The 22,270-nt window shown below is 38.9% G+C and overlaps 1 protein-coding gene across 1 annotated transcript in view; it reads right to left on the bottom strand.

Annotated features, from left to right (window-relative positions):
• Window positions 1-22,270, bottom strand: part of CTNNA3 (catenin alpha 3) — a 987,819-nt gene that overhangs the window by 455,380 nt on the left and 510,169 nt on the right. The window contains 1 exon segment of the mRNA XM_030569668.1: window positions 4,836-4,916. Coding sequence (XP_030425528.1) covers window positions 4,836-4,916 — 81 coding nt within the window.

The following is a 22,270-nucleotide window of genomic DNA, read 5'->3' as shown; positions in this document are numbered from 1 at the left end:
TTTTGGAACTTTTTGCAATCTATTTGAAACTAGCTTATCACATAATATACATTATATGATCCTAAATCAATGAGATGTTGCACAGACATAATGTCTACACTGAACGCTAAGCCCTGACTCTGATTCAGGTTTTAGCCCAAGCCTCTCTTCCTTCCACACACAAATCAATCTGATCCGGTTCAGGAAGCACTCATGACTTGGGTCCTAGGATCCTGCTATGGGGGGAGGATCAGATCCTAAGCCCTGCTGTGACTTGGGTCTAAGCCCTGTCATTCTGCAGCGTGGATTCAAATCAAGCCACAGACCCGAGTCAGAAGGTCAGCCTAGTGCAGCATGGACACATTAGCATGGCTGTGGATCCTGGGTCCAGGAATTCTAAACACAGGTTTACAATGCAGTGGGACTGCTCAAGCATGTGCTTGGAAACACTGAGTCCACAAGCCCAAGTTCCACAGACCTCTGGTGAAGGATATATCTACACGGCATACTTCTTTTGGTGGCATGTAGTGTACATACTTGGGTTGACCCCAGCATGCGTATTCAGGAGCGGCGCCAGAGTTTTTGGTGCCCTAGGCGCAGGGCCGGCTCTAGCCATTTTGCCGTCCCAAGCACGGCAGCACGCCGCGGGGGGCGCTTTGCTGCTTGCCGGTCCCGCGGCTCTGGTGGACCTGCCGCAGGCATGCCTGCAGATGCTCCACCAGAGCCACAGGACCAGACCCTCCGCAGGTGTGCCTGCGGGAGGTCCACCGAAGTCGCCTGCCACCCTCCCGTGCTCCCGGATGGCAGAAATTCTGCGGCGGCGGGGTCCTTCCGCGCTCCCAGTCTTCGGGGCACTTCAGTGGCGGGTCCCGGAGCGAGTGAAGGACCCGCCGCAGAATTGCCTCTGAAGACCTGGAGCGCGGAAGGACCCCCCTCCGCCGAATTGCCACCGAGGGTGGCAAAATGCCGCCCTCCCAAATCCTGGAGCCCTAGGTCGTCTAAATAGAAGCACCAGCCCTGTGCGTATAAACAGCAGTGTAGCTGGCAAGACACAGCTTGGGCAAGTAAAAACATGATGGATGTGGGTATGTACCTGAGTACTCACCTACATGGCTCTTTTCTTGCCCAAGCTGTGCCTCCCCATCTCCACTGCTCTTTTTAGCTATGCAGTGTCCCACTGCCTTAGGATGACCAGATAGCAAGTGTGAAAAATCAGGGTGGGAGTGGGAGGTAATAAGCCCTTATATAAGACAAAGTCCCAAATATCAGGACTGTCTCTATAAAATCAGGACATCTGGTCACCCTACACTGTCTCCCCATTGCCAGAGCCTTCTTCCGCCACTTAAAAAGAGTCCGGAAACAAGAAAGGCTTCTGGTGGCTTTCCCCAGAAAGAATCTGGTAGCAGAGAGCTTCTGAAAACTTTCCCTACTGCTTCCCCCCATCAAAGCCTTTCACTGACACAAATAAGTACATACCATAGTGTGGATGCAGCCTGCTTTTCACTTTGACTTGTAGCTACCCATATACTACATGCCGCCACAATCAGTGCGTAGTGTAGAGGTAGGCTTGATGTGCAGTGTCAACATGCCCATAGGGGCCCAGCTTATCTGATCCCAATGCAGTATTAGAGTCTCCATTTGCACATTCAACATCTACCTACATTTGTTTATTCTCCATTTTAAGAACTCAGAAAGGGAGAGTAAGAGTTTCAACAACAAGAGCAAAATACTTGTAGACTCCTATCCTGCAAAAGCACGTTTGACTTCATTCATGTGGCCAGTGCAATTGAAGTCAGTGGATCTACTCATCTCTTTAAAATTAAGCATGTCTGTATGCCTTTGTAGGATTAGGATCTAAGACATTGCTATTCCAATTAAACACACACCAATCTACTTTATTATTTTCTTTATGAAGGGAGAGGTCCTGAACTTGCCAAATTTCATTACAATACTAACATAAAAAAGCCACAGCAGCACTGTATCCATGGATGTTGTTTCATTTTCTCTGACAGGTTTGTTTTGGATCAGATAATGGCCAAATCAAGCATGTCATCTAAAAATGTGTGTATCACTTAAATTTCACTCATTTTACTGCATTTTACTTGCACTGAACTAATGCATTCAGAGGACAGCCTGATGCTGAACCTATTCAATTCAAAGGCAAATCTCCCACTGACCTCAGCATTGCAGGAGCAAGCCCGTTAGAGCTTGTCAGATAAATTTTAATAGGTGCACAGTTCATGCTATCTTGTGATGCTGCACAAGAACACCACAAATGCCACGTTGCATACTAAAGCCCCAGTCCCGCATAACACAGATCTCTGCATCCATGCAGAGTTTCATCAAAGTTCCATTTTAGGAATAGTTACTGTAATAACCCTTTGATGCATAACATAACTGCAGGATCCAGAAAGTTAAAGCCAGCTTTCTAATCAACATTTTATTTTATCTTGTTGCATAATTCTTCTCTTTAGCTGTTTATTGATTGATTGGCTTAATTAATCTTTCATATATGAAGTTTTTAGTTCTTGCTATACTGTGGTTCTGAGGAACTCTCTTTCCTGAAATTCAGCAAAATGAAACAGTTACTTTTAAGAAAACAGAGCCACAGCCATGCCTTTTGTTGTGGTGAATAAAAACTATGCAATATTGTTACTGTTTTTGCCTTTTGCTGAGTTATGTATGGTGCTCGGGTTTTAGAAACAGAATTCTTATAGCAACACACAAAGAAAGGAAACAAAATCATGCAAAAACAAGGAAAGGGATAAAATGGTGAAGAGAAAGGAAGGGAAACAGACTGAAAGGCAAAGTCCAGAAAAATTATTTTGTGGTGTCTAAAGCAATATCAATTTCTCTTCAACATGATCATAGCAAGCAATTTTTTCTATACCTAAGGGGTCTGTTTCTAACTCTTACCACCTATGAGGCAGAACCCCATGAACTACATTATAATACTGGCAGAAAGGTAAGCAGGCAGACAAAGAAAATCAGGCACAACCTTGGTGGTGATTGTTACTGGGACGGTAAACATATCATATTATACAATGAAAAAGAAAGATCTTGCAGACACCATAAGCAGAAGGCAGAGAAAGTGTGACTTTTGGCAAACTACTTTGTTGCTGTTGTTTAAGGTGTAAGGTTTTCCCCTTATGAAAGATTTGGATTTGGTTACTGAAGCATCAGAGGAGGCAAAAAATGAACATATGGAAAAGCATAGTTTATAAAAATCTGTCAGTATACTGTCCTCAGAAGGTAAAGAAGGAATCTCAGCATGTGTGTGTGATGCTATTAGAACCAATGTTGTGATGAGTATGGAAAACTGCTTTCTCACTTGCAACATTTGCAAAAGACCTGAAATAAACAGAGTAATTATTAGTGAGGGAATCTCTTTTCCCTGTTTCAAAAGGACATTGGTAATGAAATCTGCAGTGTGTGCAGAAAAGCTATCAGTAGATAGGAGAAGGGGACAGACATGGGAACATCTGCCCTAAGATCCCTTCCAGAAAATAACTAAACAATAACCATAGGCAAAACATCTGTGCAAAGCACAACAGATCATCCACAAGTACAACGGGAAAGAGCTGGGATGGGAGTATTAACACTGGCAATATTTCAAGATACATAGCAGGAGACATTGGAATCAGTGTGCCATCATCCCTTCCTTAAAACATATACAGCTCTGCTAGTGAGGGAAGCACTCATCTATGGTAGACTGCACACAAATAACTAAATGATAAAAGTGCCATGAAGATCTATGGCACCATACACATATACACATAATAAATAAAAGCCACATTAAAATATTTTAATATGTTTAGAAATTCTTAGAAGATACAATTCCAAAATGATATACACCCACTTCCGAATCCGTCCTTCCTTATCTTTTTTTCACTGAAGTTGGCTTTGTGGGATGGCTCATGATGTCCTACCAGCTGGCTGGTGACTGGACCAATGTGTCTATGAAGGACATGTGTGCTGTATTCTACATCCCCTATCACTCATTAAAGCTAGTTTCAAACATAACCTCACTGTGTCACCTCCATAAAATTTTGTGTGAAGTTGAAGCACCAAAGTGATGGAAGCTGTAGAACACTAGAATATTTCATTACTCATGGGACAGAGCACACTATGGCCCTGATCTTGCCAGTTGAGCCATATGGACCAAAAACCAGCTACTGGAGAAGTCCTAATTCCATATTTCATTTGGTCTTGTAGAGCCTGAAACATCTTATGAAAACTCCAGAAACAAACCAGAGTAATTATTTTTATCCACTTCACAGAAGCATTGTGAGGCATAATTGATATTTGTCATGTGCTATAATTGAAAAGAATTATTAAAGCCACATATTGGCACAGGTAGGAATAAAACTCAGGATATTATGCCTTTCAGCTCAAGCCTTATTCCTCCACTCAATATGGTCACGAGGTATACAGCATCATTAACCTCCTCATCAAGCAGTTCTTAAGCAACTTATAAGAATTAATTTTCAAACAAAAATGGCTTTTCAAGATTTGTTTTTGGGCAAAATTCAGCTAGACAAGAATAATATATGTGAAATTTCATCAATCCTGTACAAAATTTCATAAAATTACTGCAAATTTCCAAATGCCATAATAAGCAAATTTCTGAAAAAATGATTCATTTATATGCATACTTTATATGTATATATGCACCCAGATCCACTTCTGGGGCCTTATTCATAATCTTAGACCTTTGGAGGGTTACATATTTGTAACATTATAAATGCTCTGAATGAGAATTCCTCTTTTTAAAAAAAATTATAATGATATCAAAAGCAGGAAAAATAATATTTAGATAAATCTGATTTCCCATCCCTTTGTCCCAAGTTCTTTACCTGTCTGCGAAGGTTTCTTGTCTTCTTGCACATATTATCTATTGCAATATTCAGGGCATTACTCTTTTCTTTCTTGTCAGCCTGAAACAAACATTATAGAAAACAAAACTGTTATGTATACAATTACTATTTAACATCTTTTAACAATTTCTCTCTCTGTGTCCCCAATCCAGCAATGCACTTAAGCACTTGGATAACTAAACATGTGCTTAAATCTAATTAAGGTCAATGGTACTTAAACATATGCTTAAGTGTTTTGCTGAATAGAGGTGGGTTTGCATGTGTGCAAACCACCAGCTTACATTTTCAAGCATCAACCGCTACCATGTCAAAGTGCATTCAGTATGATGAATATACACTTTGCTTATATTAAGTGGAAAAACGATTACATAGATATCATATATTTTATACTTTGAATTGTTGTACTACTGCTTTTTTCAATTTGGGATACATTCCACATGATATTAGAAGCACCACAATGCATGTCCACTTCATCATCACTACACCTATGTAAACATTTTGCTCTATCTTTGCATGTGGTTTAAAAGGGCCAGACACGATACAGTTTGGTTGCTTTTAAGTTGCTATATTCTACAGTATTTTTAATAATTCTATAGAACTACGCTGGTGAGTTGCTAAATGTAAAAGATATGCACTGCAAATTCAATTCATGTAATCTTTGAAAATTAGAAACGCCTTTCATCTGACAGCACATAATGAAAAAATCATCGGAGCATGGAAGATATGGAAAAAGCCTTGAGATACTTTAGAGGGTACTGTGTGTGTCAGCTTCACACTTTTAGTATAGCAGTATTCTCATTTTGTTTTTCCTTCAAACTATTTCTGCTAGTCCAAAGTGGCTGCGTTATTATTAACATTTGAAATTAGTAGTTGATATTTTTACTGTCTTGGCCAACACTTACTCTATATAATTTTACTCCTAATTTATTTTATCTAACAATGATGTCATATTATATATTTAAGACAACACATACAGTATGTAAGGGTGCAAGGAGTCTTATGAAATTTATTTCTCTAAAGCAATTTGATGTAGTTTACCAATCAAAGTTGTATTGCTCTAGTCCAAAAGAAAGACACACATGTATTTTCTCTACTCAATTACTTAAAACATCATGAATACAGACTTCCTACAATACGTGTAATATTTCAAGATACAGGGACAGACACTGACTGATGTCAGTGGAGCTACACCAGTGCACGCCAGCAGATTCTGAACCATAGTATTTGAAATATACCGTCAGCATGTTATCAACTCCATTTTATGTGGACCTAGTTGAAGCTCTATCTCACTCTAAAAAATGGTATGACGCGTTTTCATTAAACTTTCTTAAAAAGGAATTCGTTTCTCTATATTTATATAACCTGACTATAAATCTACATATACCTCTGTATATATATATGATAGTCCAACAGTGTATATACATACAAATAGATACATTTTCTATTACAAAAGAAAATCTGCCAATAGAAAAAAAGCACAATGCTTAATCAGTTTGGTACAAAACAACGGAAATGAGAGGAGGAAAGTTTAGGGAAGCCTATTGGGATCAAGTCCTACTACTTTAAATGTTGTCACTGGATGTTAAAAATGCCTTGAAATAACTGTCATATTCTCCTCTGATTGAAAGGAACAATTCTTTTCTTTTTCCAGTATAAATAATCTATATTAGGGCTGTCTTGGACATTTTTCATTATTTCCAGCTACTGCAACAGCCTCACAATCAAAGTCTATAATATTCATAAAAAGTGAATGATCAAAGGTAGCTACAATGCCATAAAAGTAATGTAACTAAATGCTAATATCAATACCTGTGTAGGTACCAAAGAAGATAATGATTCCTTTACTGCATTTAGCAATGTTACAATCAGCCCTGGCAGCAAAATTAATCCTTTCCTAACTTCTAGTTTAAAAGAACCAATAAAAACATTTTGGATGGTATTTAGCTCAGCATATATCTGTGCATTTGCCAGCTAAAGGGTGAAATAGCACATCAACATATCCTTTAAAGATTTATATAGATAGTTGATTTTTCTAAGGAGACAGAATCAATGTCAAGTATTGGGATTTCTGAACTTTTCCAGTAGGATGTAATGTCAGAGGTGGTGAGTAATGATGTAAACTGGCCCCTATGACCACCAAGTTCTCTGAGGCAGCTACAGCTAAATATCCTCCTCCATCGAAGAGATGGCATAAAAAATATTAAATCTAAAGAAAGTCCTTTATTTGTGAATTTACTGTCAATGGCCAATGTCTGGTAAGCACAGATAACTCTACATAAATTACTCTTCACCTTGATTATTGCAAGGCTAAACAAATTATCAAATGCAGCTTCTGATTAACTTTTCAGACTAATATTTTCAGACTAATAGATCATCTTTCTGCAGCAGAAGGAAATTCCATTACTGCTAGGATAAATGCTTTATTTAAAAGTGTGACGTCTCATATTACACTGTATTTCAAAACTAGGTGCTAATACTATTACAGTATGTGGGAGACACAAAGGTGAATGTAGGAAAAGCCTTAAATATAGGGGCCCTTGTACAATGATAACTGCCCTTTAACAACCCCAATTAATCCCCAAAGTAGGTGCATCCTAGTCACTAAATGAACCAGAGGTCTTATGTAAAAAAAAAAAAAAAAAAGGGATCTTGTAATTAAAGGCTGTATCATAATGCATGTGAACAAGAGCTCCAAACTAACATTGTATGGGCAATGTTCATTCTGACATTTTCTTAATTGAAAGTACTTGACTTCACAGACTTTTCACAGAATCATAACAATGTAGGGCAGGAAGAGACCTCAAGAGGTCATCTAGTCCATTCCCTTACACCTATGCAAGACCAAGTATACCTAGACCATTCCTGACAGGTGTTTGTCCAAACTGTTGTTAAAAACCCTCCAGTGACAGGAATTCCAAAATCTCCCTTGGTAACTTGTTCAAGTACATAACTATCCTTGTAGTTAGGAAAAACTTTCTAATATCGAACCTAAATGACCCTTCCTAAAGATTGAGCTGAGTACTTCTTCTCTTACCTTCAGTGGACATGGAGACCAACTGATTAAAAATATTAAGAGCTGTTATAAAGAAGACAGTGAACACTTATCAGGTACCCCCCTCACTCTTCTTTTCTCAAACCTAAACATACTCCACATTTTTAACCTTTCTTCAGAAATTATGTTTTCTAAATCTTTTTTTTTTGTTCTCCTGTGAACTTCCCCCAATTTGTCAACATTTCTTAGCATTTGTTACCTAAAACTGGATACAGTGCTCTAGCCAATATATCACCAGTACCAAGTAGAATGGAACAATTATCTCTTGGGTCTTACCTATGACACCCCTATTAATAAATTACAAAATACTAGCCTTTTCTGCAACTGACTCATGTTATTGACTTATAATAAATATGTGACCCACTATATCTCCTAGTTCCTTTTCTGCAGTACTGCTACCTAGCCAGTTATTCCCCATTATGCATTTGATTTTTCATTCCTAAGTATGTCTTTCTTGATTTCATCTCATTGATTTCTGAACAATTCTTCCTTTTGAATTCTAATCCTGTCCTCTAAAGTGCTTGCAATCCCTCCCAGTTTGCTGTCAGCAACAAATCTTATAAGCATACTCTCCCCACTGCATTACTGAAGTCCTTTTTAATACTTAACTTTGTATTTCCTAATTGTGTGTGTCTTAGTTTACTGATGAGAGCAGCCTTAACTAAAGTTAAATGAACTTTTTGCTGGTGAATTTCCCTTTTTTTTTTTTAAATAGGCAGAATGTTTTTCCCTTACTTGTTTGGCAAGAGCTCACCTGGGCCTGGTGCTACACGGAGCAGGCTCACCAGAGGTTTACAAAATAACAAATTCACACTGAACTCAAAGTAGCCACTGGGCATTAAAGTCCTTAATATAAGCAATAGTTCTCTACAGAGATTGAAAGCAAATATTTTCAAGGTTAGGCTCTTGACCAGGCCAGATAACTTGATTAGTTCAATGAAAGTCTTCATTCCCTATCCTGGCTTCACTCATAACTGGTCCCCAATAGAAGCAGCTAGCCATTTCTATTTGGCCTGCTGGTCTCTGTCTGGATTGGTTTCTGTCTGCTTCCAGCCTTTACAAGTGCTGGAGGGCCAGTTCTTGCTGGTTCTGCCTGCAGCTGATCATGGGAGGCCTCACTAGGCAATACTTAAAGTCTGAACTTGCTGTTCTTTCCTTCTCACAGGATACCTTCCTGGGGGGAAGGTGCAACAAGGCAGTGTGGTCTCTGATGGGGGCAGCAAATGCCTGGTACACCCTGTTATAGTGTTGTTTACAGACCAATGTTGTCTTCAAAGTATATTTCATTGCCACTGTTATCTTTGTGAAGCTCCATATTTCACAACTGGATGCCATGTTGACCAATGTATTGAAAATGTTTAAATTATACTGTAGTCAAACAAAACATGTTTAATGAAACTCTAGTTTTACTGCAAACTGGAAACTACTTTTTTGAAACTGTGTAACAGAAAATTGAGTAGTGAGTCAGCTATATTCCTTGCTTTTTTGAAAAGCTAAATATTCACAAAAGCCACAGCCCCAACTTTGTAAGAAGCAAATAAACAAATATCATTGAAAATGAGCTGGAATTTTCATGTAACCCTTTTTAAAAAAAGAAAAGTAACAATTACCATTAAAAAAGAAATGGTGTAAGTTACCACAGTACAAAGTCAGAGGAACACAGCAGGCACCTAGCCAAAGCCGGCCTGCTTTCCCTACAGTCCCTCCAGGGACCCTTCTTTGTAATAATGTACCACGCTGTCTGAGGTAAATCAGTTATCAAAGGCAGCTGTTGTCATGACAACCAGGACAAGTTACTCCCCTTAATACAAGGGAACTAGAGGGGAAGGAGTGATGAGTGGTTATGTCTGTCGTCACAATGTTACTGCTCATGCAGAAGCCAGGGACAGAAAATGGACATTCCATGGCAAAACCCAGGTTTTACCAGTTTTCCTATCCATACAAAAATTTATTTAAGCATCTTGACTCAGTATCATATAAGAACTATGTGGCAGAAGCAGGGATGGTGTCCAATTCTCTAGAGTAGCATCTTTTCTCTCCCTGCAATTCCCTGGCTCATTCCCTGAACACCTTCCAACTTCTGCAACAAATGAGGCAGCAGTCCTTGAGACAATAGCCTCTTTTACTACCCAATCCTGATTCATCCCAAGGGTAAGTTCATCCTGTGCACTGAATGAGAAAGGATTCCTGTGGAAAAAATAATATGTAAGCATGCAGTTAAAGGCTGTGTCATAATGTATAACAACAAGGAGGCTGAATTAAGGTTGCATAGAATTAATATTCTCTCCTAATGGAACAACCAATAGCAATAGTAGGTTGGCACCAAGGCACGGGGCATTTGAGCTTATCAAAGAGAAGATCATCAGCTTCAATAATGGAAACCCACAGACAGCCATACACAAGAAAGCCCTGAATCACCACACCTATCTTCAGAGATCCAGTAACCACCCTAGACACACCAAGAAATCTGTTATCTACAGCCAGACATTCAGATACCTTAGAATATACCTCAGAGGAGAAGGTCCAGGATATATACCTTAACACACTCAAAACTGCCTTTACCAAATAAGGATGCTCCAGAGAAATTGATTGCATCATAGAATATCAGGGATGAAAGGGACCTTGGGAGGTCATCTAGTCAAACCCCCTGCTCAAAGCAGGACCAATCCCCAGACAGATTTTTGCCTCAGATCCCTAAATGGTACCCTCAAGGACTGAGCTCACAACCCTGGGTTTAGCAGGCCAATGGTCAAACCACTGAGCTATCCCTCCCCCCTACAGGGCAGCATGAAAATCCCTGTAACTAATGCAGTGGCTGGGTGGAAATCACCTGGAGGAAGCCCCCAGTTTGGGACAGCAGCAGAAGCCAGGAGGGTAAGGGGGCCCTAGAGGAAGCCTTCAGATAGGAAGAGTATAATGCAGGATGGGAGGTTGGAAGCAAGCAGCTTGGGGACCAGAAGAAGCCCCAGTAATGATTAGCAACATTTGGGAGGGGAGAAGCAGGATGAAGCAGCAAGTAGGGCTAGGAGCACAGTTGCCAACTTTCACGCAGTAAATAAGCACCCCGATTTTCATATTAAGCCAAAAATCAAGCTAATCTCATTTCAGAACAAGGCCAAAACAGCCAGTCCCTAAGAACCCCAACACTCTATGTGACTAGATCCCCCTGGCATGCAGTCTAGGACTGTGGTGGACCGGATGTGCATCCCTGACTCTCTCCTCCCTTGTCCCTGCTTGCTGGGAGCTGATAATAAAAAAGAAGCAACAAGGTACAACAAGCAACAAGCTATACGCCAAACAAGCAACAAGCTACAAGCCAAAAACAAGCCCAATTTCTGCATTTTTTTCACAGGTTTGTCATGTCTGGTTAGGAGGTGTGCTGTGAGAATCCCCAGTCAAGGCAAACAAAGAGCACAGGAGGGATTTTCCTGAGGAAACCCACACTGGGGAAACAGGAAAGGTAAACGGTGGATTAGGAAAACAGGATATTGCTTCCCTCCACATCGAAACACCCACTGAAACCAGTCATCAAATATCCTTTCTAAACTGTCACTTCCTATCACGCCTGCCTCGTGTCTCCCAGAGCTGGCTGCTGAAATAAGCCAGGAACAAATTACTACCCCGTATCAGCAAGGGGGAAGCAGGGAAAAAATGGTGACTCAGAAGTGAGTCACGCTGCTCCTAGGGCTACTCCTGGAATGGTATAGTTCACACACCATCTCTTGCTCAGAGCTGTGCCTAACATCACAGCTGAGTTCTATGATAATGTCAATAGCATTATCAGCTACAGTAACTTCATTTATAACAAATTTTACAACACAACAGGGGCTAGCCCTTGCAGCTGGCAAAGGATAATAGAGTTTGTGTCACTCAACAGTATGTCTACTGATGTGCACCATCCATGATATATTGCTGCTTTCACTTTTAACATCTCTGCCCTTCTCCCTGCTTTAGTAATGATGGTGTTCTGCTGCCTACTGTGCAAATGTTTCTCCCATGCCATTTCCTGGTTTTGTGCAAATGAGTTCTCAGAGCAGCTGTTTCCATGAGGATACCTTCCTCCCCTCTGATACCTCTTCTTGAAAAACAACTGAATCCATTGTTAATATCTTTTTGATATAGAAAATGAAAATCCCTGTAATTAATGTTACTTGCTCCCTGTTCAGACTGCCTGCCATGTTCCATGTGAGCATGCTCCCACCTTCTCATTCTCTGCAGTACCAGTGGCAATATTGGCACTGCACACAGATGCTGAGTCTTTCTACATTATCCCCAGCTTTTCCCCCTCTGAGACCCCTACTTCTGTTGCAGGGTTTTCATTTAATTTTTATGAGACTTTTAGACCCAAGCATGTCTCCTCCAGCTCTTCACTAACAAAGTCCACAATCCACCTCTTCACCTCCCAATCCAGGTGGCTCCCGCACCTGATTCTAGTCAAAGGAGGAAGAGTCTCCTTCAGTAGCCATTTCTCCTTGTCATTTTTATCTTGCTTTCAGCTGAGTAATTCCTCAATTTCATCCTTGTGTCCCAATGGAAGAAAAAAGTCTTTTCTAAACCATCTGCCTTGATACACAAGCAAAAGTAAAAGAATGTGAAGTGATTTTCATTTATTATTCACATCCTTTTAGGAATCATTTTCCTTCCATGTAACGCTGCAAAGCCCTCCCTGCCATGATGGAGATTTTTTTCTCTGTGGATACAGAAACAAGGAACACATCATTTTACCTTTTCAGACTGCCCCTTTTATATCTCACATTATAGAGAACTTCTATAGTCATGAAGTTAAATCAGGTCTCTCTTATTAAAGGTCAACTGCAAAGTTAAACAAGTAAACCTGAACTTGACCCCTTTTCTGATTCTTGGTGATCTATAAAGAAAGCCTAAAATTGTTATTTTAAAGTCATTTTTATCATCTTGGTTTTTTACATTAGAAATTCAAGTCATGCCTACTCTGGAAGACTCTGTGGACAACTGCAGAACTAGAAGGTTTATGACATGAGAAAAAATAAGGCATTAGAAACCGGGCCTGATCCAAAGCCCATTGAACTAAATGGACAGGATCCCAACCAATTACATGGGCTTCAGATCAGCTCCAAATTGAATGAGAAATTTTATTCAGACTATCCCTGCTTGTTTTACATTTGTTTAATTTTTGTTTACTTCTTACCTTTTTAACTAAAGCGTGTGACAGAAAAGCTGTCTCTGACACCCATCCTAGAAACATGTATGCACTTGAGTAACTTCACAAGTGAGTAATTCCATTTAACTCAGTGGGACTACTCAGATGGATAAAAAGTTATTCACATGTGTAATTTTTTCCAGAATTAGGGTCTTTCAGCAACCTAACCTTTTTAAATAAGGGCTAAGAAAGTTCCAAATGTACATCCTTTTTTTTCTCTAGGATGCCTTCACAAAAATGTCAGGTTTTTGTACACCAAAAGCCTCCAAAACTAAACTCGCCTAAGAGTAATTTTTAATTATTTTTAATAATTGAATTAGTTTCTTATTTAATTTTGTTGACATAGCTACAGCAAAAAGGGAATAAATCATAAGTAAACCAAACTTCTTCATTTTTATCCATTTTAATGCAGACTCAGACCTGACTCTAGCAAAACTTAAACACATTTTTTCTAAAAACTGACCTGATTCAAGAAAGACTTGGAAAGGCAATTTCTGTGAAGAACAGGTGAGTGTATTCACACACACAGAGACCATGGAGAGGAAATTCATGCCCAAGTGAGCAAATAACGACTCTTTTATTTAGAACATTTTTCATTATATATTTTCCCTGATTGCTTCAGTTTGAGAATGCCATTTTTATTTCTTATTTTTATATATAAAGATGCCTTCAAATTATAGATTTTTTTCATTTAAATGTTTTCTTCTGCTTTCGTCTCTCCCCTATTCTGCCCTCCACTTTTATATTGTCTGGAATATTTCAGGCAGATTCTGAAGCAGTCTAAAAATCAACATCCTCTTCCATGTTCAGTTTGTGGGAGGGAAATATGCAGCTGAGGTTACTTAAATAGTGATGTCACACAAAGTAAGTCCTCCAAGAATGTTGTGGTGTCCTACAGCAAAGAAAGAAAAGTGATTGCCTAATATTTCTAATGTAAAAACTGAAGCCATAATAACTTCTTTGAAAAAACTTGAGACAGCAACATAAAGGGCAATAACATTTTCAAATTGCTTTGTAATTCAACTTTAAAATTATCTGAGGGACCAGCTGAAAGATGCTACAGTCCTACCCACTGATGACATGATGAGAAACATAATGAGAAATATTACAGAAAAATATCCATAACATTAAACTGTCAAAAGCAAGCATCGTACCTGATTTTTACTTACAGGCAAATTTCTAACTTCCTAGTCCAAAAGTTTTGAACTGAATATCTACCATTCACCAGAATAGTTTTGGCGCTTTCACACTAATAAAATAGGCAGTTAGTTGGAAGAAAGCTCATCCTCAAACACAGCAGGATAAGATTTTCCTGAACTATCATACAAATTGCTTCAAGACTGTATAGTTATAGGGTAAACCAGCGTGAGGAAAAATTAAAACAAAACATACAAAACTAAAGTTTGCAATATGACTTAGCAAGAAACTGTTTCCCATACAGATCGATTGAGAGTTTTATCAACAAGCTAAATCAAAATGGAATTGTAAACAGGCAAGACTGTCCAGAGCTAAGTTACCATAACTCTTCCACTAGCTAAGGACGCAATGGCCTGGTATAACTTCCAAAAGTATTTTCAGCAGCAACACAAGCATGTATTTATGTATTTTTTCAAGAAAACAGAAGAATCCCCATTGTAGCCTGAGTTATGGGTAGTATAATAGATATATGCACCAGATGAATGAATTCTTATATATTCTTATATAGTCCTATGACTATAAACTGTATCTATACAACATTATCACCTAACTAATATAAAATCAGTAAACTTTTTAAAATTATGTTGTGTGATTAAAGGAATATTGCTCACATATGCAAATACAACATTTCTACTTCAATCTTCATTCCAAGAAACATTTTCCTCTAAGACCCACATGATGAGGTAAATAAAAGTATAACAAAATTTGTCAGATAAATATATATTAAATAATGTTGGAGAGCAGATATAATATGTTGTTATAAGAAAATGTAAAAGGGAACTTTTCTGCTTTCTGAATGTGTCTTGTTAACACAGATTTCAACGGCTGTAAAAAGAATCAGAAAACCAGTTTATGTCTTATCTACAGTAAATTCTTGGTCCATATAGAGAACAGAGCAAAAACAACCAGTCAATGTACCCACTGAAACCTTTATGCAAGTGGATCTTTGTCCATCTAGCTGGAAAAACAGGGACATTACTCCATTAAGGGCTCCCTTGCAACAAGGGGGAGAAGGGTGAAAACATACAGAAATGGACAGGAAAGTCAGGATGCAGTTGAGGCCAGCTAATGTTTTCCACATACTCAAGTGAACCAAGATCTTTGCACAGTTCTGTACATTTATCTGCATAAGTATTGAAAAGGCTCATACACATAACAAATTCAGGTTCTCTTTTATTTCCTCTTTATATGCACTGTCCATATGGAGGGCTAAAAGGCATAGGACTGTAATCTATTTTTTTCCCAGAATTTCTCAGAGTAAATAAAGACACTTTAACATGATTGTAACAAACATGTGATTGTAACATTTCCAGATGTCCCTGAATAAAATATTGATATTCTTAGACACCACAAGTATAGTTTGTTGAAGGAGTCCAAGGGGTTATTTAATGAAACCAGTGGCTAACTGCTTTCAATAGCCACATGTAAATAAAAAGTAACTATTGTTAACTAGAAGGAATCTGTTTCATTTCTGTTAGTAGCATTTATGTGGGAAAGAAGGTGATTGATAAAAGAAGACTTGAATGATCCTTACACAGTAATTGCCAGAGAAGAGGCTGTCATATAACCATTTGTTTAACAGGCTGTACCTTAGCATTAGTCTGGATGTTGACTTACACTCTCAGTATGAGTCTGAAGAACCTGAGCTTCTCTGCTGCAAAAAGAAAAAAAAAGAAAACGAAAAGATAGCTGCTACATTTAACAAGTTGTCCTAACCTACAGAGCAAGTGAGGTTGTATATGATGGCCTGCAGTGAAGAAAACTAAAATTACAATGTCCCCTACAGGACAGGGATTTGCAGAATTCTGCAGAGCATCAAAAAAGTCTGCTTTTCAGAGCACTGTGCTCTGCAGCACCTTGCAGGAATTCTCTGCATTTTTCATCTATTTGTTTTCACAAGAGAAAAAAATACATATCTATGACAAAAATTCAAACTGACCAGCAACTCAGCGGACAGCATTCTTGGGGACTTGGGTAGAAGGGCCAAATTTCAATAGAAGCTCCTTTTCTGCAGAATTTTAAATTATAGCTTTTAAAAGACTATTTTATCAGGTCAGATTTAGATGTTTTGTGTTTCATTTCTACTGCAGTGTTTACATTCCTAATAAATCAATAGACTCACCTGCTATCAATTAACCTAGGCCAGCGAATAACAACTGATTAGGAGGAGGGCGTGAAAAAAGGAGACGAGAATTGCCTAACTGAAGGAGTTCAATTAAAAAGATTGGTCAGCAATACAAAAGTAAGTTAAAAGTTGCACTATAGAAAGCTAGGAACAAAACAAGTAGTCAGTACGTGGTATAAAAGAAAAGATGTGCATGGTACAAATCTCATGTTAATGGATCAGCAGGCAAAGAGTAAGTCTTTAACAGATAAGCAGCATAAAGGATCAAATAAGGAGATAATAAATAGTGGAAGAGTTCTTGGCATTAGTACAAAGCCCAGGAAAGACTATCAATATATAGAAAGAAGGAAAGCATCCCTATAGATGCTCGGAAGGATTGTGGTTACTCTCCTGGTAAGATTTCTAAGGACTTAAGAAGGTCTTCCTCATGTTGTGTCCTCATACTGCTTCCTGCCACATCTATGCATGTGATTGCATGATCATTGCACTCTCCCAGGGCACTGGAAGAGTATTTGCACTCAAGTAGCTGGCACTGGGGCCAGCAATGTAGCCCTACTTGACAATCATTTCTCTAGACTGGCCACTTCCAGTGTGGTGCTGATTTAGGCAATGCCATATAGTCTAGGTCTGATCTGCAAGGGGTGGTAGGTGCTTGACTGGAAGGCTATAGAGAGCAAAGGGGAGGATGGCCTGTAAAGTGTCCTAGGCCTAGCAAATTAAAGGAACACAGAGGCAAGATCTCCAGGTAGAAATGACCAGTAAAAGAAAAGCTAACATAAATGCTCACTAACACACAAGCTAAATTGAATGATAATTTTCTGAAAGGACTTTGTAGTGATACCATTTGACTTGGTCCTTATACAAAGAAAGGGAAACCTAATGGTGTGTCTGTTAGCTTCATGGACATTAGATTATTTCAATTCCACGACAAAAAAATAAATAATTTCAGACTAAGTTTTATTGGGAGATAATATATTTTAAAAGTTTCTTTGTAACATCCCAGAAATTAGACTAAGAATAATGTAGATACCAGTGAATAACAGATTCTGGCTTGAAGAGAGGACTGTACTATAGCTCAGGAAGTGTCATATTAGGGTACCAAAACCTTTCTTGCATTCTTGGCCCACTTGATGCTTTCAGATATATGTTGGTACACTGCTTCAAGTGGTAAGATGGACAAGAAATAGCTGAATGCAGATGGCTAAGAATATTTCTTGCTATCATATGCAGCACTGGTGTAAGGCCATTGAAACCAATGGAGGTGAAGGTTTCCCTTTGAAATTTTCCACTCATTTGCTCATATTTAGTGGTGATTTTTGCACAGACTGTTGCCAATCAATTCATTCTGTAAATGTGTGTATTGTTGAATAGTTTTTTTAAGTTTTTAAAAGATGTTAAAGATGTAAACATACTTTTTTTCAGAAGATTAATGGAAAAAGTGAAGTTATATATATACACACATATTTTACCACCACACCTTTTATCCACACACACAACATTAAAAGAATGATTTCAGATTACAAAGTCAAAAACACTCAAAATTTAGGAAATGCCACATGACACAGTTGCTCATGCAACTTTAATTCAGCCCCCTTCTTCAGCCACCCTGTTCACTGACTGAAACATGCTTGACTTTGCAACCTTAACATTAATTTATTGTAGGGATTTGTATATATTAGAACACACATCAGATAAATTATATAATACACAGACTTAATTATCTGTCTATATATGATACCTTACACTGAAAAAACAACAATGCTGAATGCTATTTCACATGGAAATTTGAAAATAGGAAGTGCATAAAAGTGATGGACTAACCTTCTGACAAAAATATCATATCTGAGAGCCATATGTTCAAAGTTTTGCAAATTAGAAGCATATGAAACATTTCATTATTTTGGAACAGTTGCTAATACTTTTCCAAAGCTGTGTGTCTAAGCATCCAGTGGTTGGTACAATTCACAGAGTAAAATTGAGAATGAGATTTTGAAATATGCGACAAGGTGATGATTACTAGATAAGCACATATTACTTCTGCAGCAATTTAAAGATATATATAAAACAAAAGAAAATGCCCACCGCTGAATTACCACTACAAGTGGTTGAAAAAACAAAAATATTTTAGGTAAGTTTTCTTTCCCAACTTTTTCACAATTTTTATCAAAAAAGTTTATTGAGAACATTTTCATACTAGCTGATTCCAAACAAAAAAAATGGACATGACTGAAATTGTTTTTACATCAAAAATGCTCTTTTAGACAATTATTTGTCAAATATGATTTCAGGTGAAAAATATTCAAAAGTGAAAACTTTTTGTTTAGATTTTTTCATTTTGAAACATTTCATTATGACTTTTCAATTCAAACCCGTATTTTTATTTCAAATTTGGCCATTTTTTTTTAAAAAGGGAGGGGAGAAAGACAGTCAAAAGGCTGAATGAAAATGAGACTTAAAAAAAATTAGTTTAGACACAATCATGAATGTTTCAGATGAGTTGAAACAAAAACAAAACAAAACAAAATTGTTTCAAGTCAAATCAAAATGTTTTGGTCAATTAAAACCAAAATTTCTCTCGATTCATTTAAAAAAAAATTAAAATTTGTTCCAAACCAGAATTTCATTCAGAAATATTCATTGTTTGCTCAGCTCTAAAATAGACTCAGTTCAAAATCTAAAATTGAATCATTTAACGGTGAAACAAACTAGACCAAAAAACCCTTCATTGTAAATGTAACATTGTTAATTTTACATGATCCTTGCTTCTAGTGCAGTGGAATTCCTCAAGGGAGCAGAAAATATATTGAATGACCAGAGAGGAATGGGAAGCACTCTGATAGTGCTTCAACTTTTCCTCAATGCCGCCAGACTGGCTGTGTGCTTGTGAAAAGTAGGCACAGTTCACATTCTCCTAGGGAAATGCCTGTATTCACACCAGAGACAAAAGTTGTTCCCACTCTGGCTTCTAGAGCACTGACTGAGCTGGTGATCCAGCCTAGCACCAATCAGCCCATGGAGAAGCTAGTCACTTCTTTTACAGTGGAGGGGTGGGGAAGGTGAAGAGGTGAATGTACCCTCAGAAGGGGGAAAAATCCCAATAGCCATAGTGTAGGCTAGAAGCCAAGATAAGGATAAATCCTCAGGTTCAGAAAGAACCAGTGGCCCTACACCTTACCTCACACTTCAAGAGAGTCCTGTAATCAGGAGTGAACAGATACCACCCAGGGCTGCAGGTGGTTAAACAACACAAGGAACCAACTAGACCCAGGGAGCAGTTGGAAGCACAGGTACTGATCATGAGGATACTGATAATAATAGTTTCAGCCCAGACTCAGATCCTGCACTGACTGAGAGATTGAAGGAAGCAGAGCTGGTGGAGCTCAGGACATTAAACCTCAGTAAAGACCATATAGTTAAGCACAGAAACAAGTTGGGAAAATTTAAGAGATGTGTTATAAGAACAAGACTTTATCAAAGTATGCCCTCCAGGACTTTGGGCATGCAGGATAGGGAACGGTTGGACAACTCTGTGGAGTGTGCCGTCTCTTTACAGGATAGAATGGGTATGAGACAGGTCCAACAAGTTCAAATCCTCTTACAGTCACTGACAAAATCTAGACCCGGGGAAGAAGGTTAACTCAACCACTCTGGACTTCTCTGTTAATCACCAAAGGAACTCCCTTCACAGAGGGATACCAGGATGGGGCTCACTAGCAGGTAATACAGACAGTATGGGGCAGATTCAGAATAGGTGTGTCATGCCATAACTACACCCAGCCTTTGCAGAAGGGTCATCACTACCACCAAGATCAAAATGATCAGAAAGGAGAGCTGATATCCTTACATATTCTCTGGGTAGCACAAATAGTCCAAATGTTGGGTTTCCCCCCTCAGGACTGGGTGCAGGCACTGCATATGACTGTGGACAAAGGACTGTGGGGTGGTCTATTCCCTGAATACACGGTTGGGGCACATAATTTTAAGCACAAAGTGAAACAGGTGTAACAAATAATGCACCCTGGACAGATTGCATTTCTCTGCTTGCAAACTGAAAACAGCAGGAAGGGGGAATCTCCCCATGCCTTTAATGAAAGACTAGGATTTGTTTGGGCTAATAGTAGTGTGCCATCTAACCAGTCTCATCAGATTGTTAGCTTGCTTGTCAGCAACTCTCTTGTTTCAGCAATCTGGAACAGTGTAGAAATGTTTGTGAAACCAGACTCCAAAGTATTGGCTTTGGCCAATACATAACCAAAGCCTCAGTGCCACAAGGGCTGAGCTGAACCAGCAGAAATGAGGTAAGTGAAGGTCTATTGCAGCTGCAGCATAAGCCACGATTACGGTAGAAGGCCCAAAAGAAGAGAGGGAGCAGCAACAAGAAAGGATCTATTCAAACCAAACTAAGGAGAGGTTTCCTGGACATGGCCTAGAGAGGAAAAGTTGTAGTAAATCACCCCAAACAACCTTCTCACAGAGACTATGGTGCTCCTAGGAGAGAATACATACTTCTGTGTGAATGAGAACAGCAGCAACTCAAGAATCAAAGTCATTCCTTCAATGAGCTCCTGGCCCTACAACAAGAGTTGTGCCAAATCAGAGAATAGCTAGATGCTCCTCCAACCTCCATCAGGAAGAAGTCAATTAAAAAAAGGAGTAAAACAGAAGCAGTGAAGTGAACTCTAGATGGTCCCAGCATAACAGCTGCAGCTCCTACAGATTACTCATAGGAAGATATCGCAACATTAAACTACCAAGGCATGACCTCAGCCTTTGAGGTTGAAGAGCAGGATGAATACCCTAAAGACTAAGGAGAGGATCAGGAATGACGATTACAGCCCCATGACATGTACTGTTTTCACTGGACACAGCTAAAAAAACCAGTCTTTCCAGTATGTCAGCATTGGTAAGCAGCCACCACCTTAACTTTTTAGTTGACACTGAAGCTTCTGTCAGTATCATTCATGATCCAGACCCAAAGACATAATTCTCGTCCTCAGGGAAACCACTTGCTCCAGAGATATTGGCAAGTAACCCTGTGACATCTACCGTATCTTGACTAGTGCCAATACAAATTGGGGACATCCATAAGATTCAGAGCTTTGCATTGGTAAACTTACCTGAAAACAAAATTTACTGGACTCAGACTTCTTGGTACTAGTGGCTGTACACTTGATTTAACTTACCAATCGTTGCGTGTTACTCCCACAAAGATTTTAAGGTGCCAGACCTGTGATTATCCTGGACTCATATGGTGTTGCAGTGCTGAAGAAACCAGCTATTTACGATATGTCTGTCTTATATACGAACCACCCTTCTAAAGAGGACCTAAGGTCTCTAGTGGAAGCAAATGTAGCAGCATGTCCCAAACATAAATGTGACTGTAGTAAATGGGTACTGCAATGACCTTCCCCCACAAAAACAGTACCCATTCCCCAGTGAAGAAAAGCTCTATATTGCAGCTAACACTACCTGCCTTTTAGAACAAGTAGTAGTTCAGAAATGCACCTCAGTGAACAATTCCCCAAGCTGGCCAGTCAGGAAACCAGATGGTTCATGGTCAATAACTTAACCAAGGAGCCCCACCATGTGCAGTCACAGTTGCAAGAATGCCAGATTTCCTTAAATCATTTAGCGCAGGTTGAAAATTGTTCTCTACCCTTGATATTTTGAACGGATTTTGGAGCCTACCCTTAAGCGAGAAACCCCAATATAAATTTGCATTTACATTCAAGGGGCAACAATTAATGTGAAACAAGTTCCCACTGGGATTCCACAATAGTCCCTCATATTCCACAAACAAATGAAACAGAAGTTGTCTATCTTTTCTAACCTGTCTGCTTTGTTTCAGTATGTCTTTGTCA

This window comes from Gopherus evgoodei, chromosome 7 (assembly GCF_007399415.2).
Source record: "Gopherus evgoodei ecotype Sinaloan lineage chromosome 7, rGopEvg1_v1.p, whole genome shotgun sequence".
NCBI classification, from domain to species: domain Eukaryota; kingdom Metazoa; phylum Chordata; order Testudines; family Testudinidae; genus Gopherus; species Gopherus evgoodei.
This window is presented reverse-complemented; position numbering and strand designations above follow the sequence as displayed.